At 42.5% G+C, this 17269-nt stretch overlaps 1 protein-coding gene across 2 annotated transcripts in view; it reads right to left on the bottom strand.

The window, feature by feature from the left end:
• NPAS2 (neuronal PAS domain protein 2) overlaps positions 1 to 17269 on the bottom strand; it is a 50576-nt gene that overhangs the window by 15118 nt on the left and 18189 nt on the right. For both annotated transcript variants that reach the window (XM_032208095.1, XM_032208094.1), the window contains exons 6-14: positions 16647 to 16760; positions 7964 to 8082; positions 6624 to 6706; positions 5810 to 5916; positions 4430 to 4577; positions 3752 to 3833; positions 2919 to 3060; positions 2116 to 2222; positions 1848 to 1940 (exon numbers count right to left, since the gene is read on the bottom strand). In XM_032208095.1, the coding sequence (XP_032063986.1) occupies positions 1848 to 1940; positions 2116 to 2222; positions 2919 to 3060; positions 3752 to 3833; positions 4430 to 4577; positions 5810 to 5916; positions 6624 to 6706; positions 7964 to 8082; positions 16647 to 16760 (995 nt within the window). The remainder of the gene's footprint in view (positions 1 to 1847; positions 1941 to 2115; positions 2223 to 2918; positions 3061 to 3751; positions 3834 to 4429; positions 4578 to 5809; positions 5917 to 6623; positions 6707 to 7963; positions 8083 to 16646; positions 16761 to 17269) is intronic.

Below are 17269 nucleotides of genomic sequence, written 5' to 3'. Positions count from 1 at the left end.
ACTGAACAACTTGTTCGTGGCTGTTGTCTTCCGAATAACACCTGCGCAATCCCAAACAGAATTATTAGTGCTGCTTATTATTCAGTCATCAACATCCGCTGTGTTGTAGGGGATTTTAATTTAGTACAATGAGGCAGACAAACAAACAAATATTCTAATGGGGAGCACTCGGTTTAAAGTAAACCATTTACATTCAGGCAGCACCTAGGACTGTGCTTTAGGGTTAGTTCAGATAGGCAGGTAAGGGTCTAAAACTGTATTTTGGCGGAGGCAAAACCTGCACAGAGTTTGCTTGAAACCAAACCAAAGTTCAAGCAGATGGAGCCCCGGGTGAGTGCTGGCTGCTCACTGCAGATGCTGCTGCCTCAGGGTGGGATGTTTGCCACAAGGACTCTCATCAGTGTGCTATCAGGGGCCCTAAATGTCCACAGGCTCTGGCATCTGTGTGTCTGGTGAGACCTTCACCTGAGGGTGAGGAGCAAAAAGCCATCGGGCAGCAGCTTCTGTGGCTCTTCTTGTGTCTGCATGGCCTTCCCACGGGTCTGTGGGATGTGGGTTTGTGGTGCTGTTTTCCTGCTTCACAAGAAGGGAATCTACAGCTCGGGCTTCTTCAGGTCACTGCTGAGTGACTGAGCTTTGCTGCTGTTCAAGAAGAGGGTTGCCGGGGGTTTGGCCATGCAACTGAACAGCACAGGGAAGAAACGGAGCTGGAGCATCAACAAGAGTGTTTTATTGGGAAGGGGTGAGGTGGCGGGGTTTTTTGTAAACAACTGGAAAGCATCTCTCCAGAAAAAGCTTTGATAGAGAAGGGAGGGAAGTAGGAGAGAGTCAAGCAGAACATGCCCAGGTTTATAATAAATAAACTAATTGATGTTTGGAAATGCATTAATGAATAAAGGAGAGGAATATCTGTAAAAGAAAATGACTGCTCAGAGCAGATAATTGATATGCTGTTTCTTCACTGCATGCCAGTGTGGAGTCGTGAAAAGAATATTAAATACAAAAGATAAATGAGAATTTGTTATTTAAAAGCAGAGATCCTCAGGACTTTTTATGTTTTCTATGCTACGGGAAGAAACTCTGAGATCTTGCGAGGGAGCACAGTGTACAAGAGATAGAAGCAGCTTAGGTCCAGGACTCTGTCATTTCTAAAATCAGAGGATGATGAGATAGATATTCATCACAACACGACCACAGGGCAGAAACAATGAGATGAGAACACGGTGCTCAGATTTACTCCTTCAAAATCCACTGCGAATGAAACACTGGCTTTTTGGGCCATCACCCACACTTGAAATGTGGGTTCACAGATTTCAGTGGAGGATTTTGTCTCCAGCGACATCCTCACTGTTGCTAGCACACCCACAGAATAGGTGTTGTGGAACTTGTGTGCCTTTTACTGCTGGCTAGTTGTGCTTCAGCAAAGCCAAACAGGTGTTTTAGGAGTATCTTTGTTAGTTTTTGCTTTTAATTCTCATTGTAGCCTCGATTTTGAAGGGACCTGATTCTTTAGAAGCAGAGTTGAAAACTGATTTTCCATCTCTGTTTTCTGTCCTCCTGTGAAGTAGATGTGTGTGTGCACTTGGAACCTACTCGCACCTGGGCTTCTTCTGTGAATGTCTGTGTGCAGAAAAATATTTAAACACACAAGTGTATGATTCGGATTACTTTCCTAGAACATTTTAAGAGTTTGAGAGCTGGTGGATTTGGGGATTATATCTACTAAAGAAATAACCTAAAAGCCCCCAAAGACCTCGCCTTTCATAATTAATTCAGTTACTAGATGAAGGGAGAAAACACCAGGAGAGAGGCAAGTGATCTATTCCACTTCTGAAGCCCCAACTAACCTGTGCCAGTGGTGCAGGCTGACTTGGCAAAGTTGCTTGAGGCAGCAGCTGCTGTGGAAGAAGCTCACATGAAGGCTGAGAAGGCAAAGAAGCCTAGGTTAAAAACAAATAAAAAACAAAACAAAACTTTATTTGTAAGTTTGGCTCCTTTAAAATCTAGCTTTCTTCTAATGCCATGGCTTTTGTGCAAGTCATTTTAATTTGCCAAATTGCTTACATGGCACATGCCTTATACCTACTGCCTATTCCTGTGGCTCTCGGGAGTTACCTGCAGGGCAGTAGGTTGGCTGAGTCTGTGTGCAGACAGGTCCTGCTGCGTGCTGGGTGTCCTTTGCAAGGGGGTGCTAGCCTCTGCAGTCAGCTTTGTTGGCGTAGCTGCAAGAAAAGCGTGGGTGAGTTCTCACAAACTGCAAATCATCACCTTTGGAAGTCAGGATTACAAGTGAGACCTGGCTAGAAATGATTATGGTCTGGCTGAATTCCAGCTGGAGTCAGGGTTGTTCTTGTTGGCTTCAATGGGAGTAAAATTAAACTCATAAGGAGGGTCTGGGCAAAGATAAAAGTCAAAGTGATAGATCATGATTCCAATGAGCAGAGCAAAAGGACCCAAGAGCTGTTCTAGAGCAGCTGGAACTCCCTTTTATGGAGCAAATAACTGTAAATTTCGGTTAGCTCATTGGCTTTTCTTCCAGATCAGGGAGCAGAAAGAGCAAGTCATGGCTGGAGCATCCTTAATCTTGGCCAGAAGAGTTATCACCCTTAAGCTGCTATTACTCAGGTAAGTCAGGAGGGGCCTCTCATTGCTCATACTGACACCCTCACATCTGAATATGAAAGTATTTTCATAACAGATCTAAGTAGCAGGTCTCATGGCTAGTTCTGCTACCCATTTTCCAGTGTATGGATGGTCGAACTAGAACCTTCCGTGTCATACATTACCATCACAGATGATGCATTTCATTGTCACTGACTAACACATATCAATACCTCATTTTAATTTGCAGCCATGGTATATAGACACACATTCTGTAACTTGGCAAAATAACACAGTAACCCAGAAATGCCACTCACACGCTGGGTCTGACTTGGGTGTGTGGGAAGATTTTGGTGAGCTCCTGGATGATACCGAGGGTGTCCGGCTAGCACTGAGGATTGAGGCACCAATATCGAGTGCATTAAAGTGCTGTTCAGGATCCAAGCTGGAGCCACTGTCCTAAAACAAACCAAAAAGAGAATAGCTATTGCATCTGTCAGGGTAAAAACATCTTGAAATGCATCTAGTAATACTTGCAGACCCAGTTCTTTGGCTGGCCTAAAATTACTTGAGCAGAACTAATCCCAGGTAGGCCAGCAGAAGACTTGGGCACAAGTGTTGATGTCCCTTCCAAACAGCATCTAATTAATCCTCTTTCCAGTGAAGTTTCACTGAGGTGGAAATAAATAGGAAGCTACTGCCATAGTCCTTTTGCACAGTCAGATGTTTTTCTGAATGTGTGTTTTGCATAGAGTTGGACTTGACAGCAACTGCACCCTCTGTGAGACACTCAGCTGTGTGGAGCTTCTCTTTCTTCCCTCAGCAGATCTCCTCGATGTAGCCAAGAAGGATTGTCAGAACATGTCCAGATGGATCTCAGAACTGTAGTTCTTTGCCAAGGAAACATGAACATATCTCTCATTGCCCCTGCCCATGCTCCACTTAATTTGTGGCTGTCTGTGATCTGCAGGTTTATCCTTTCATGAACTTATCCAATTTACTTCAAAATTATTCAAGTGAGCAATGAATTCTGAACTTGTTAGGGAACCCACTCAGAAAGACAGCTGAAATTTTCAGTGATGTTAGCATAGGAAATAGTTGCAATTACTACATGTATTTATGAGGAAAAAAAGACTTGGTTTCATCGTACCTTTAGTGCTGAGGACACAACCTCTGAGGACACTTCTTCCAAGCCCATCTCCTGTCTCCGCTCTACCCGAACATCTGCGTAACTGAATGTAAAATATAATTCTATGTATCAGCATGGTGGTGTTATACATCCATCACAAAATGTGCTTCAAGCAAATAGAGGAACAAATTATTGTGAAATTTTACAGGTTAAATGAGCAGCTTAAAAAAATCATGTCAGATGCAACTGCACAACATTTGAGGGATTACGTTTTAATTTTCATTCCTTTCTCTACCTATCTTTTTGAAATCAAGAACTGTATTATAGAGGTCAAGTTCACATCCTAAAACTAGTCTGCAACTTCACTGAAACAAAACTAAACACACCAAAAACAAAAAAAAAATGATTTAAGGAACAGAATAGTAGAGGGAGCTGTCTATTCCCTATTTTTGCACAAGATGGAAAAAATGCAATAGTTATTCTGCCCCTAAACTCGTGGTCAATAAATGAAGCATAGCATAGAGCAAGGCTTAGTCTGAGTATTTTTCTACAATGCACAGATTTCCTTCAGAGAGCTCAGGCTTCATTTTTGTAGCATAAAAGACACCTCATGTTTCTAAGAGGTAACATTTGCAGTCATGAGGATGCCCTTGTCTTACTGTCCTTCACATCCCCGCTGGCTGACGGCAGTTTCCATACCTTACCACCATGTGTGTGCACACAATGAACTCCGGCTTGGAGTTCCACTGGTGGTACGTGATGTAGTAATGGGTCTGGAGCCAGATCCACTGCTGTCCTTTGGTCAGAAACCGATAGCAACACGACTTCCCCTTGCCAAACTGCATCACTGTCAGGACAGAGTACACACAGCTGGTCACACGGTTATCAGCGTGAGAAGGACATGAAATATGAACAGTGTTACAAAGGTGTCCACGGCCCCACTGGTTCCCAAGGGAGATTAGAGCCCAAGTACCTTTTGAGTGTGTGGGCCTGTGAATCTTAGGATAGAGATGATCATAACGATCCGTACGTGCCTTCCTCTGACAGCTTGAACAGTACATTCTTTAACAGTACAATTAACTTTAATGCTAGACACAATTGCATTAATGTCTGCTACAACTTAAACATAAATCTTTCCTTGGTTTATGTGCTGCTCACATACTGCTTAATGAGGCATCTGGGATTAATTTCTAAGAGTGATCATCTGAAGATCTATAGCAGAAAAGTACAGGATAAAAATGCTTGAAAAGATGAGTATTCTGTATGGATGGATTTTAGTGACTGCAGAATGAAGTGAGTATACGAGATAACATTGTGCAAACACAAAAATCATTTGAAACTGAAAGAAAATTCCCAGACTGACAGGAACCTGAAGTACAGTAAACTGTGGTATGTTATAAGTTTTAAAGATTCAAAGACAAAGCTAATGTCTGCTTTTTGTTCCAGCGATTTCAAGGGGATCTCAAAGATGCACATATTTAGCCTTTCTATATTTTAATGTCAACATATATAAAACTAATTTTGGCCAGATATTTTCAGGCCACCCAGAGGCCTGAAGACTGAGACATTCCAGTCAAGTCTATAAGTAAATATTTAAAAAGGATTGCCTCATTTTCTTTACTTAGTGAGAGAGCTTTCCAATTAAATCTTAATAGTCTATCTTTAAATAATCACAGGTAATATCAATGCCAAATATTTGGTGAGCAACATTACAGTAAATAACCAACAAGAATTTTACACAACACAATCTCCTCAGAAATTGCTTGATCTGTTCCTGTATATTCTTCACTAATAGAGCAGGGGTCAAATCTGGCATATTTTACCCATTCAATGAGTCTCACTGGCTACTTCTGGGAATAGGGGGAGTGAGAGTGCTCATTTCGGAGCTAGAGAAATATGGCCCAGATGCTGAGCAGCTACGATGCACCCGATCTGTTATGATTACACTAAGGCATATGGCTGTGAGGCAAGGGTTGGAACCTCACCTTCTGAGTTTACACCTATTTTAACAGAAACCACATTTTACTGAAAGGAGGTATCCTGGTTAATTAAAGGAAATGTGGGTTCTGCAATACTTACAGTGTTCATGGCACCTTGCGAGCAGCTCTAGGTCATCTATATGGTAATAGTCATAGCCAGAAGTACCCAGCACTTCAAAAGGCAAGTATCCTATAATCGGCGGTGCTCTGCATTTAGGCACAAGATAAGTGAATTCATACAACCAGGAAACAAACAGCATCTCTGCGTGTTGACATGGATATGCTAAAAGCCCAAATCTACTCTCACTCATAGGCATGTAGTCCCAGCTGCCAGGGGACGGGATCCTGGCTTTGGCCCATTGTGCCTGGGATGCCCAGCAGGGGTTTGCCTTGCATCTGGGACCCGTACCAGCACAGCAGTGCCTGCAGGCACCTTCCTCCCAGCATAAAACCTGTGATAAGCCTTTATTTTCAAGGAAAAGGTGCTGGTGGAAAGCAGCTCTATTTCTAAGGGGCCTTCATGTGAAAACCTGCAGCAAAGGAGTTGTAACTCAGTGGGAACTACACACACACAGTCATGGGCTGGATTTTGAAAGAACAATTTTCACAGCTGTATAATAATGAGATGTTTTTGCTGTGGGACAGGCTTCGGTCCATTGATATTTTTTAAAACAAACGAGAACAAGATAATCACAAATTCTGCCTGAGAAGCAGGATAGCTTTCTTTTAGAAGACAGATAAAAATAAATGCAAGGTAGAATAGTAAACATCAGCTTTTGTAGAAATTTTAGTGGTAGTCCTCCTGTTCATGTGATTTAGATGTGAAACATAACACCATTTGAGAGAATTGCACTTATGAAAATAGCAGTAAACAAGCACAAAACACAATCAAGAGTGCTTTTCTTGTCACCGACCTGTGATCCAGGAATAAAAATTTCCATTCCAGACTGTGTCTTGACGTGAATTCCTCTAAAGGTTCTTCCACGATGCACATCTCCTGTATGGTGAAGAAAACCAACTTACTGAGAGGTGTAGCTTCACCTCTCTGCTTCATCTAGCTTGTGTTTGTTATAAATGCACAGTAGATAAGGAGATAAAAGGGAGGATTAATACATTTCCTGCTAATTACAAAGAGCAATCTATTGCATCTGTTTCCGTGTCACTGGGCCCTTCATGTGTACCTTAAATTCCTCTTTCTCCCTCTCCAGTTTACACCTAAATCCACGCTGATGCCAAAAATATACTCTACAAGTCGGTAGTTGCTCACGTGCAATGTGCAAGCATTGTTATGTGAAACCAAAATGCTGATTCTGCCATGCTCAGCCAGTCAGATACATATTTCTGCCTTCATTTGAGAGGACAAAGCCGAGACCGGGCATTACGTGACTCATCCAGGTGAACTGGAGAGATCTGTGTTTAGGATTTCCTGGCAGCTAAAACCTTCCCCTGGTGGTTCAGCAGCTGCTGTCTCCCTCGCAGTGGCTCGCTTGTTGTTGTGTTTGCTTTGAGATGCTAGTTACCCACGTGGGGGAATTTGCTTCCTGTGTTCCCAGAGATCCGTAACTCCAGCCTCTGCTTCTAGCATGACTACTATGGTTAAGATTAATGGAGGTGTCCTCACACACCTCAGAAGGGACCTGCTTGCCTGTTGGGGCCGTGAATCAGTCAGAAGTGCCCCACAAGGGCCCCATGCGGTAATGGAGCCAGGCCAAAGGGCAGTGATTTCATCCAGCCTGTGTCTCAGCTGTGCTTTTTTAATCTCTTCACCCCTGGGGATGGGACACCTGATGCAGTAGCTCGCATTTGTTCATTAGGGAACCACGGTGTCAGGCACAAGGTTACGTTGTCTATCCTTTATTTTTATTATTTTTTATTTTTTTATTTTTTCCCAGAAGCAACTATTTTACTAACAGGTTGGGGAGAAGGAAAACTATGAGCAGGGCACAAATGAAAGCATGGGTAGCCATCTGTGCCCTGTCCCATCCCAGGAGCAGAAGGTGCACAACCTATCTGCAAAGTGACATCGCTGTTCCTCGTGCAACCAAGGTTCGGGTTACCCATGCAAGAGGGGCAGGAGTGACACCACTTGTGCAGATCCCGACTCACCCTGCTAATCCTCTTCACTGGATTTCTGTGCATGAAATGTGATATCTGTAATCCATTCAATTAGCTAAATTAAGATTTTTGAGCGTCACCCACTCTGAAAGTGTTTCGAGAACTTCTGGAATGAACGGGACCTGGGACATGCTCTTACCTTTAAAAACTGAGGCGTTGCCAAACGAACGGTAGCAACAAAGCAGATCTGCTTTCCTGGCGATGTTCGGTAAGCCCTCGGGACAGCATCATCAAAGCCATTGCAGGTGGAGTTAGGCACTAATGCAGGAAAAAAAGTGGGACCCAGAGTCACGCCTCGTATGAGATTTGCTCTCCCTGCATGTTTTGCACACTTGAAACGTCCTAATACTAATTTTATTCACATAAAGTGCTCTAGAAGCTTTTAAAGCTGATATGCATATATTTAAATCCAAGTCAGTCATGTTAGGCAGAAAGGCATCGGAGCTTAACTCCACGTACAAATCTTAGAGGTTAATCCTAATAAAAATAAGGCCAAACCTTATTACAGAGCATAAACCAGCTTTCTGGAAAGAAACCCCACGCATCCAATTGCTCTTTTTCACCACTCACAATACAAATATATGCTGCGGCATGCCTAGCGTGTTCCTCCCATGAGGCAGTGAAAAAAGATTGGCAAGGGAAGAGGCTGGAGGCAGTTCTTCAAGTCACCAGTGGCAAAACACTGAGGACCAAAGCCAGCAAGGCTTCGTCGAGCTAGCAGAGCCTGCCTGAGATTTGTAGCTGCCGAAGCGTGTGCTCCTGGTCTATGTTTAAGAAGCGTCCCCAGTGTGCTTGATTTCTGCTTGTGCTGAAGAAGAGCAAAGAGCATCCAGTGTATGGCACTAGCTGCCATCTCTCATGGGTCTGCACATGGCCTGCTGATTCCTGAAACACTAGCCAGAAGGAAAGACTGGGTGCCGCGTGGCTACAGTTTTTATGTATGGTTTTTATCCGTCTTCTGTAATCGCTTGGCTCTCGTGTCGCTTTGAGGGCCTGCTAGCACGTCCTGCCATAAAGATGTGTTGCCAAAGGAACGTGTTGCCTTGAGTTTGTCCATAATCCCACATTCAAATGACATAATGCAAATTATTCATCCAAACCTGAGCTGTTTAGAGATGATAATCCCACTCACACAGGACTGAAAGAAAACTGTGTTAAGCTGCAGTAGGAACTGGACTTGCCCAGCTGGCTGTCTCCCTCGGAGGCAGAGAGGGTCCCCTCCAGTAGCCAGAGGTCACTAGTAGTAGTTAATCTAATACTAATGGTGATTAATGGTACCATGAAAATATCTTTCCTTACCATTAGGCCCCCATAATCAATTTTGTGAAGTTTTCTACAATTTGTTTCTCCTCCATAGGGCAAAGCAAGGATCGGCATATCAGTTCTTGTGAAAATGAAGAGTTTTGTATCTGTCTGGGGAGGAGTTCACTAGCAAATTTTATTCTGGGGTGCTTCTGCACTGGGCTTTAGTTCACTGACATAAATTGTAGAGATTGAAGAAGTCTCAATTTACCTATCCCATGTGCTTTTGGAAGCCAGAAACCTATTGAAAACCTTGGCATAACAATACCTAGCTGATACCAAGGATAACAGGGTATGAGACAGAAAAGGAAATGCTCCGAGGAGAATTCACAACCGTGATTAACTGGCTCAGACCACTGTATGCACAATACTTTGCGCCAAGAAGGGGCAGAAAGATTTCTCATCTGAGAAGGCAGCACAGGCATGAACATCCACAGAGATTATAGCCCTCTCTTGCAGTTGAGTCTTGAGGGCATGGCTGACTGGATATTAAGATAAAAAATATGGGCAAAATTCAACTCCTTTCACCAGCAAAGCTCACTTGCTCTGGGGACTTCCTAGGAATATGTATTCCGGTTCTGATCCTGGGGTTATGTGCACATAAAAGGGCTTCTATGGGATTATTAATACAAGAGGTGGAAAAAAGAAGAAAGATGCTGCAGGAAATGGGAGAAGTCTGAGTAAAGGGTTATTATTTTTGCTCTGATACGATTACTTCCTGCAAGTCTGTTAATTTCTGTAGTCAGACCTGTTTAAAAAGTAATGGTATGGCTATAAACCCACATTAAGGACATCTGCTGCAGAGAGCACTGAGGTCGCCTCTCGGCCTCCTCTTCTCCAGGCTGGACAACCCAGGTGTCCTCAGCCTCTCCTCACAGTATGTGCCTTGTAGATCTTTTACCTGCTTCGCTGCTCTCAAGGTACTTTCAAGTACCTTAGCATCCTTTTATATTGTGGAGCCCAGAACTGCACACAATGCTAGATACGGTGGGAGAATCACCACTTTTGACCAGCTGGCTGTGCTGTGTTTAATACACTCCATAACATGAGAAATAGAAATAAGATAAGCACATTCAGCCTCCAAAGCACAGGTATGATAAATTAACCTACTTAGTGAACCCATGGGCTTGCAAATGACACTAGTTCCAGAAGAAATGCTGAATGGAGAGTGAATTGCACCAAAGAGAGCAGATGGCTTTTTTGATGTGAGCTGTCTGATGTAAATGGACATGATTATGAGACAGTGTATTCCCAAATACATCACTGAACATGGTGTTTAGAAAATAGGATTATTTTTCCAAGAGGTAAATGCAATATTTAAAGGGTAATAATTGTCATATAGTATAGATGTGTAAGGTATTCAGGATTTCATCACCGAGAATGTCAAACTCAGAGGCAGTGAGAGAATAAGCCTGCAGAGATGAGATAGAGCTGGCCTGGCTGAAAGTCATCCAGTCTTCTAACCGATACTGTGCCATCTCCATATCTGATTGACTTTGACAAAGTCCAAAGGATTAAAAGCATCCATAATGCAGGCAGGAAACCACTACCCTGAAATACATATCTCGATCTGAAAATAACAACTACAATAACAAAAAGAAACAAAAGCATGTGATTTGTTTCTGAATTGCTTTTGCTGCCTGACTTATTTTGTTTGTATCTGTTCTTTCCACAGGTCTATCTTCACAGCCTGTTTTGCTCTTCCAAATTCCAAATTTTTTGTTGATACCTTTAAAGTGCAGTTAAAAAAAAGAGATCAGCACATGAATTAAATATATGTATCCTGGCATAATCTTTTAAATGTGCCTTCTGAAAAATCATGCTATATGATTCTTGAAGTCCCTTTGAAAGAAAAAATACGCACAACATCTTTAAGTTAAAAGATCAGCAGTGAATTTTCTGAGAGCACAACAGAAAAACAGTCAAATGCAAAATATAGGATGAAGTCTAAGGCTATGATGATATTTACCTTTGTAAGTCAAATATAGGTCTTGGAGTGCTTTTGTCAGAAGGTGTCTGATGAAAATGTTGAGCTGGCTATAACCAGTGGGGTCAGGTAAAGGAGGCCATGTATGTTTCACAATTAAATGATCTAGATAACACATCCTGAGTAGGGAACTATAAGGTTGTCTGAGAAAGCTAAATACAGAGTCAAAGGTGAAACGGTTGTCTCATATATATCAGTTAGCTGATCATGCTCCTCAGCATGAGTTTTAATAGTGTTCATGGTTACTTATCAGATCTGCTGCTCCTAGAGTTACAACATGATTCTTTTGCAGAGGAGGTATTAAATTGCCTGCAAAAATGTAACAAGATAGAAGAAACTGATTTGCCTATACAGAGGGGTTTAAAAATAAAAGGACCAGGTATATTAAGGACAAGACGTTAAAAATAAGTAATATATAGAGAACCAAGCTCTTAGACACCTTATACAAAAGGGTTTTTGTCCTTAGGGATACAAATCATACCATGTGAAATGAATAAAAACATGTTTAAAAACAAAACAAAACAAAAACCAGATGACAGTATTCAGTTAATAATAGTACAGCCATCAGTTGTTTGGTCATCTTATTTTAACTCAGGAAGTTTAAAACATAGTCCTCCTGTAAGAGCAAACCTCTCCTTTATGCAATTTGAGAGAAGAAATTCCTCCTTCCTATTTTGCCAGCAAATGTTAATGTTTAAAGAACTAGCTTTAGTGACTGACAAACAAACTGAATGGCCATTTCAAAAAACACAAGCCAAACAGGCCGGAATAAAACCAAGAGTGTTTCATATAAATAAACTCAGACCACAGAAAAACAGAAGATTCAGTGATTAATATATGTAATGGAAAACACTAAAGTGCTAATGGCAAGTAAGACTGCACTCAATAGCTGTGGATGAGTAACACTGATGGTGTCTGCACATCACTTGCTGGTTTGGAAGTGCTCTCTCTTCCTCCTCCTGCCATCCTACATGGATGTGAACCCCATGCAGACCCTTCAGGGCAGGAGTGGTGCCTTTTGGCTTGGTGCTGTGGTGGCCCATAGAGAGCCTGGCATAAGTGGTGTAGGTTGCTAGCAGCAGATTCTGCTATATCGTTAATAGTAAATAATAATACATGGCTGTCAGTTCTGATCAAAACACTCATTTCAGATTGAGATATTCTTGTTATCAGATGTTTCTGCATATGCTTGCAGAGATTCAAGATCAATGGATCTTCTGCATAAATCTGTTTATTTCCTTTAAAAGAGAATTCAGACTAAGTTAATTGTTCTGGGAGTGAATATTTTTTTTCTCCTCAGTGTAATAATTTCCTTGATGGTTATTCTTATCTTAAGAGACACATCAGCTAACAGTAGATTTATCTGCTATTATTAGCATCCAGTAACTAGATACTTCCCAAGTTTCCACATAATCGGGAACAAAGACACACAGTTTTAAATTCCACTATAATATTTAATTATATTTGTATTACTTGATCGTGAACTCTTTTCACATAACAGTTATCTCCTCCCTTAAGAGGAAAACCTCAGGCGTTTTGGATAAAAGGACAAATCTGCCCCTTTAAAGATGCTGCTGTTCCTTTTCTCTTTTGGTGAACACTTTGAAAGGCAGGACTTAGTCCCTTTCAGGAGTGTTTAAACAAGTATGTCACCTCAGGAGTATGATACCAAAGCCTATATTTGGTTGTATAATGTGAGAGATCTTCTTCTGTTTACAAGTGTGCAAACAATTTTTACAGGAAGGATAAATCCAGCCCATCTTATCTTTTCTTATCAGAGTGAGCTATTAAGCAGCTTTGTAAAATAATTTATTCTCACTTAATTTGGCATTTCATCCTGGGAGATAAACATTTCCTTCAAGTATTTGGAGGATTACATTTACTGTGTTCCTCCTCCCTCAGCTGAAACTGGCTGAGAACTACTATAGTATTCACTGGTGATGCTGACATGAGTCTGCCCCATGTCCCATACTACTGGTCAACAGGTGCAGTGGTGGCACTTGGTTCCCTCAGGTATTTGAATGTATTCTAGGGACTATAGAAAAGGCTTCAATTAATTGAATGGAGATGGTACTGGAATGGACATAGTGCTGAGCAACCAGCTGAAGGTGACCCTGTTTGAGCAAGGGGTTGGAAAGACGACCTCCAGAGGGTCTCCTCCAACATCAGTAATTCTGTAATTCTGTTATTAAGGCACTTAGATCCTGAAATATATGAAAATATCCAAAGGTGTTCTTATTTGAAACAAACAAATAATAATAATAATAAAATGATCTTTTGCTTGGTGAGCAACTAGGCATTTCTCATCAAAACAGAGAGGGAACTGTACCCCCCTTCTGAGTGGCCTGGAGACCATCTCCCTTCCTCTCCCGGGACTACCGAGTCTTCTTGTCAGGTTACAGTCCTGCTTTTCTCATTGAAGCTTAATTAATGATGATTATATAATCCTCCCAAATGGAAAATCAAATCTCTTGTATTTGATTTAGCACAGCCAGTGACTCATGCAGTCGCTCCGCACAGCTTGCACTGCTGCTTCGCTGGTCAGCTCCTCTTGCCTGGGCACAGATAATTCGAGGGGGGCTCACTCGTGTGCAGCCAGCTCGTGCCACATCCCTGGTGGAGATACAGCTGCAGAAATTACTTGCAGCAGGAGTCACAGAGCACTGCACCATCCTCAGGACCAGCCCCGGCACGGATGCTGCTGCTAACCCAGGCTCAGGGCCGGTGCAGCTCCTCTCGCCTCCAGCTATAGCTGAGCCCAGGAGCTCTAGGGACAGTGATCTTCTGAAAGACTGAACACATGCCGTGAGCAACGCAAGCTTTTCTGGCAATTTCTGGGGGTTGCACATGCATCTCCCTGCCCTGGACCATCTCCCTTCTGAGATGGCGGAAAGCTGCCAGCGACTGCTCCACTGGGGGAGCAGCACAAGCTCAGTGTAGGCCACGTGAGATCCCTGACAGCAATCCTGGTGACAAGTCACCATTGTAGATATCAGGTATTTGTCCTGCTTTAGTTAAATGAATAATTAAATAAATAAATAAATTCTCATTGGCTTCTCAGTGTTACAGCAAAATGGCCTTTAAAGCTGAAGGGGGAATTAGCCCCACAGCTCCCACTGAAGTTAGGGAGAGCAGCTAAGCCCCTAAGACTTTCTAAGTCCCAGTCCTTCAAATTAATCCATTCAAACCCATCCCTATATGATGCTCTCAGCCATAAGTCACAATGCGATTAATAGAGGAGGTAGAAGGGAGGGGAAAAGGACACCGGGACCCCAGCACATGTCACTCTCTTCCCCTAAGCACTGCTTCTGTACCAGCAGCGAACAAGAATAAAATGAGCCTGAGAAGGAGAGAACTCAGGGGAGGTTGTGTAAAAGGTTACGTGGAAGGAGAATGAAGCTAGTGACATTTCTGTTAAAAGAGGCCAAAAACAGACCTACCAGTAGTTCAAAATGTTTGATGAAGGTTGAGAAGGAAAGGTTTGGGCTGCCGTTAGGACTGTCACTGCCACGACACTTGGTTAATGGGAATGGGATAGGTCAGTGTTCGGGGGGGGCACAGCCTAATGTGGGGGACCCTGTGCTGGCATAGCAGGGACACACAGGGATAGCAAGCTCAGGAAATGCTCAGCAAATCGTGGAAAACAAAGGTAGAATTTGGCATCGGGTGGCTAAAAAGGAACGGCAGAGATTTGTATTTGGAGAGGAACATCCTGTATTCGTCTCCCATGCGTAAAAACATGCTCACACTTCCACTGCTGTGAAAAGCTACAGGGAAAAGCATTCCTGAATACATCCATAATGAACATCTCCTGCTAATTAAGCTTAATTTGCAATTTCTGTCTTTCTCCCTCCACAGTGTGATCTGCTAACTCTTTTCTTCTCTTGGGTTTAGCCTCTTTCCTCCACAAACACCTCTGAAAAGCAGAAGCAGGGGCCAACACATAGGAAGAACACTGCCCTGATTGATGCATCTCTTCCCTGCCACCCTTACCACTGCTGCCTTTCTCACCCGCCTGGCTCAGGAGCTCTGGCCTCACATCCAGCAGGGGGCTGGCTGGGGAACTGGCATTTATGTCATATAAATGTAAAAAGGGAGCAATGGATGCACAAAGGTACTGACCGAAGGGTCTGGCTGCAGCAAGCCGGGAAGAAATTGAAAGAGATCACATAAAATGGAAGATTTACAGGAAAGTGGCACACGAAAGAAAAAGCAAAAAATTGTAGAAAGCACACGTCTTATTTGAAAGCTATAAGCTGGGGTCCTTGGAAAATGATTTGATGTCTTCTAAAATCAATGTTCCCACTTAGTTTGTATGCATTAAACTAGGGGAGATATCGGGAGCAACAGAGCGAAAATGTAAGTTTTATCATTCTTCTGAGAAATAGCCACTGATTCAAATGCTGGGATGTGAAATCCTAACGGGGAAGAGGGCAATTTTAAGGTCACGCAAAAATAAAAGGCTGAAAATCCTTGAAGAAAATGGATCAGAAATTCCCCTGGTAGAAATGTATCCTTATGAGTCAGCACCTGAAATCCGGTTTCTGCTCTAGAAAACAGAACAGCTTGGTGTGTGCGTCTGCCACACGGCCGCATTTCACTTCATTCAAACTAGAAAGCATACAGGCGGTTGCATTTTTATACAAATAAAGCCTCAAACCGTATGGCACCAAGCGAGAAATACATGCCTCCATACTGCACGTAGGTTTCTATTCTAGTCGCGTGGATCAAGACCAGAAAGTTAAATGGGGACAGGGACATTTCTTCACAGTGTGGTGTGCGGTTTCTGGAAAGCACGGTGGGGAATTTTTGCTGAGGATGACCTATTTGGAGCAATACCAGCAACTTTTGAAATGCCACTCCGGAGTTCAATCAGGCAAGTAACTAAAGCAAACTTGGGCAGGCAGGAGAAGGGAAAGCAATAAAAGAATATTTCATCTCTGACACTAATAGCCACGGAGCAATCTGTTTGTTAGGGAACACACGAGGTAAAAATCTGCTTCTCGTCCCTTGAAAGATGCTTTCCTAAGAACGACTGTGCTGCATTAAGGACTGTGCTGAGTGTATTTCTTTCCTTTTGTTGTGGGTATTGGGCACTGTGGTGCTGGAGAGGAATGTGAAATGGCTGCGTGGGGCTGTGGTGGCCCGGTAGATTATCAATGCTGGCACAGGCTGGAAGTCATAAACCACTAGATAGGGTGGCACTATTCTTGTTTAGCTAATAGGTACCATCTTAGCACATGGTGTTAGTAAGCACAGTCCAAGCCTCCTGGTGGTGTTTGCGAACTTACCCAGCATCTGGGGCATCTGCTGGCAAGCAAAGGGCACAGACAATAAGAGCTAACACAGTTTCAGCCTTCACCGCTACTCGTCCAGCTTTTGCAAATCAGCTGTTAGATCCATGGGAAGTGAAACTTACCCCTTAACATTAGAAATAGCCCTTCAGGTTACAAGCCTGTCTTGTTCAGTGGAACAACACTTACAGTTTATTTTACATAGCTAAAATAACATTTATACAACGATTAAAGCTTACCATTGCTGTAAGACCGAAAGTTTCCTACAAATTTTATGTATTCATATGTTGGAAATTCCTTTGGGTTCAAACTTCCTCTCAGAAGATGACAATAAAACTCCAGTTCATTGTCAGCTGGATTGTTAAAAGAAGAAGAAGAAATATACTATTTAAGCTAAACACAACAAACAGTGCCTTCCAACCCCAGGCATGCAACTGGAAGCAGAGCCAGAGCCCTATACACCAAGGTACATTAAATGGCAGGGTCAGCACCTCTGCAAGAGTGCCCGGCATGGATCTGGGTTGTGCAGGGCTATGCACAGGTCTGCACACAGCTAATTTACATGGTTTGTTCTCTTACACTGTCTTCATCATAGGAGTTATGCTGACATAACATTGGAGTATTGAAGCAGAGAACTGGATCCTTCAGTTACTGCTTTTTTTTTTTTTTTTTTTTTTTTTTTTTTTCTGTTTAGGCTCTTCATGACTCACAGCTGTTCTACATCTCATGTTGGAAAACTATGCCTAATTACCTCAAAATATCTATTAAATTAACTTTGGCATATTAGCTATCAGCTGTAGGTTTTATATATACAGTAGATTAAGCAGCTGTACATCTTATATTTGTGTGTTCTCTGGTTTCC

This window comes from Aythya fuligula, chromosome 1 (assembly GCF_009819795.1).
Source record: "Aythya fuligula isolate bAytFul2 chromosome 1, bAytFul2.pri, whole genome shotgun sequence".
In the NCBI taxonomy this organism is placed as follows: Eukaryota; Metazoa; Chordata; class Aves; order Anseriformes; family Anatidae; genus Aythya; species Aythya fuligula.
This window is presented reverse-complemented; position numbering and strand designations above follow the sequence as displayed.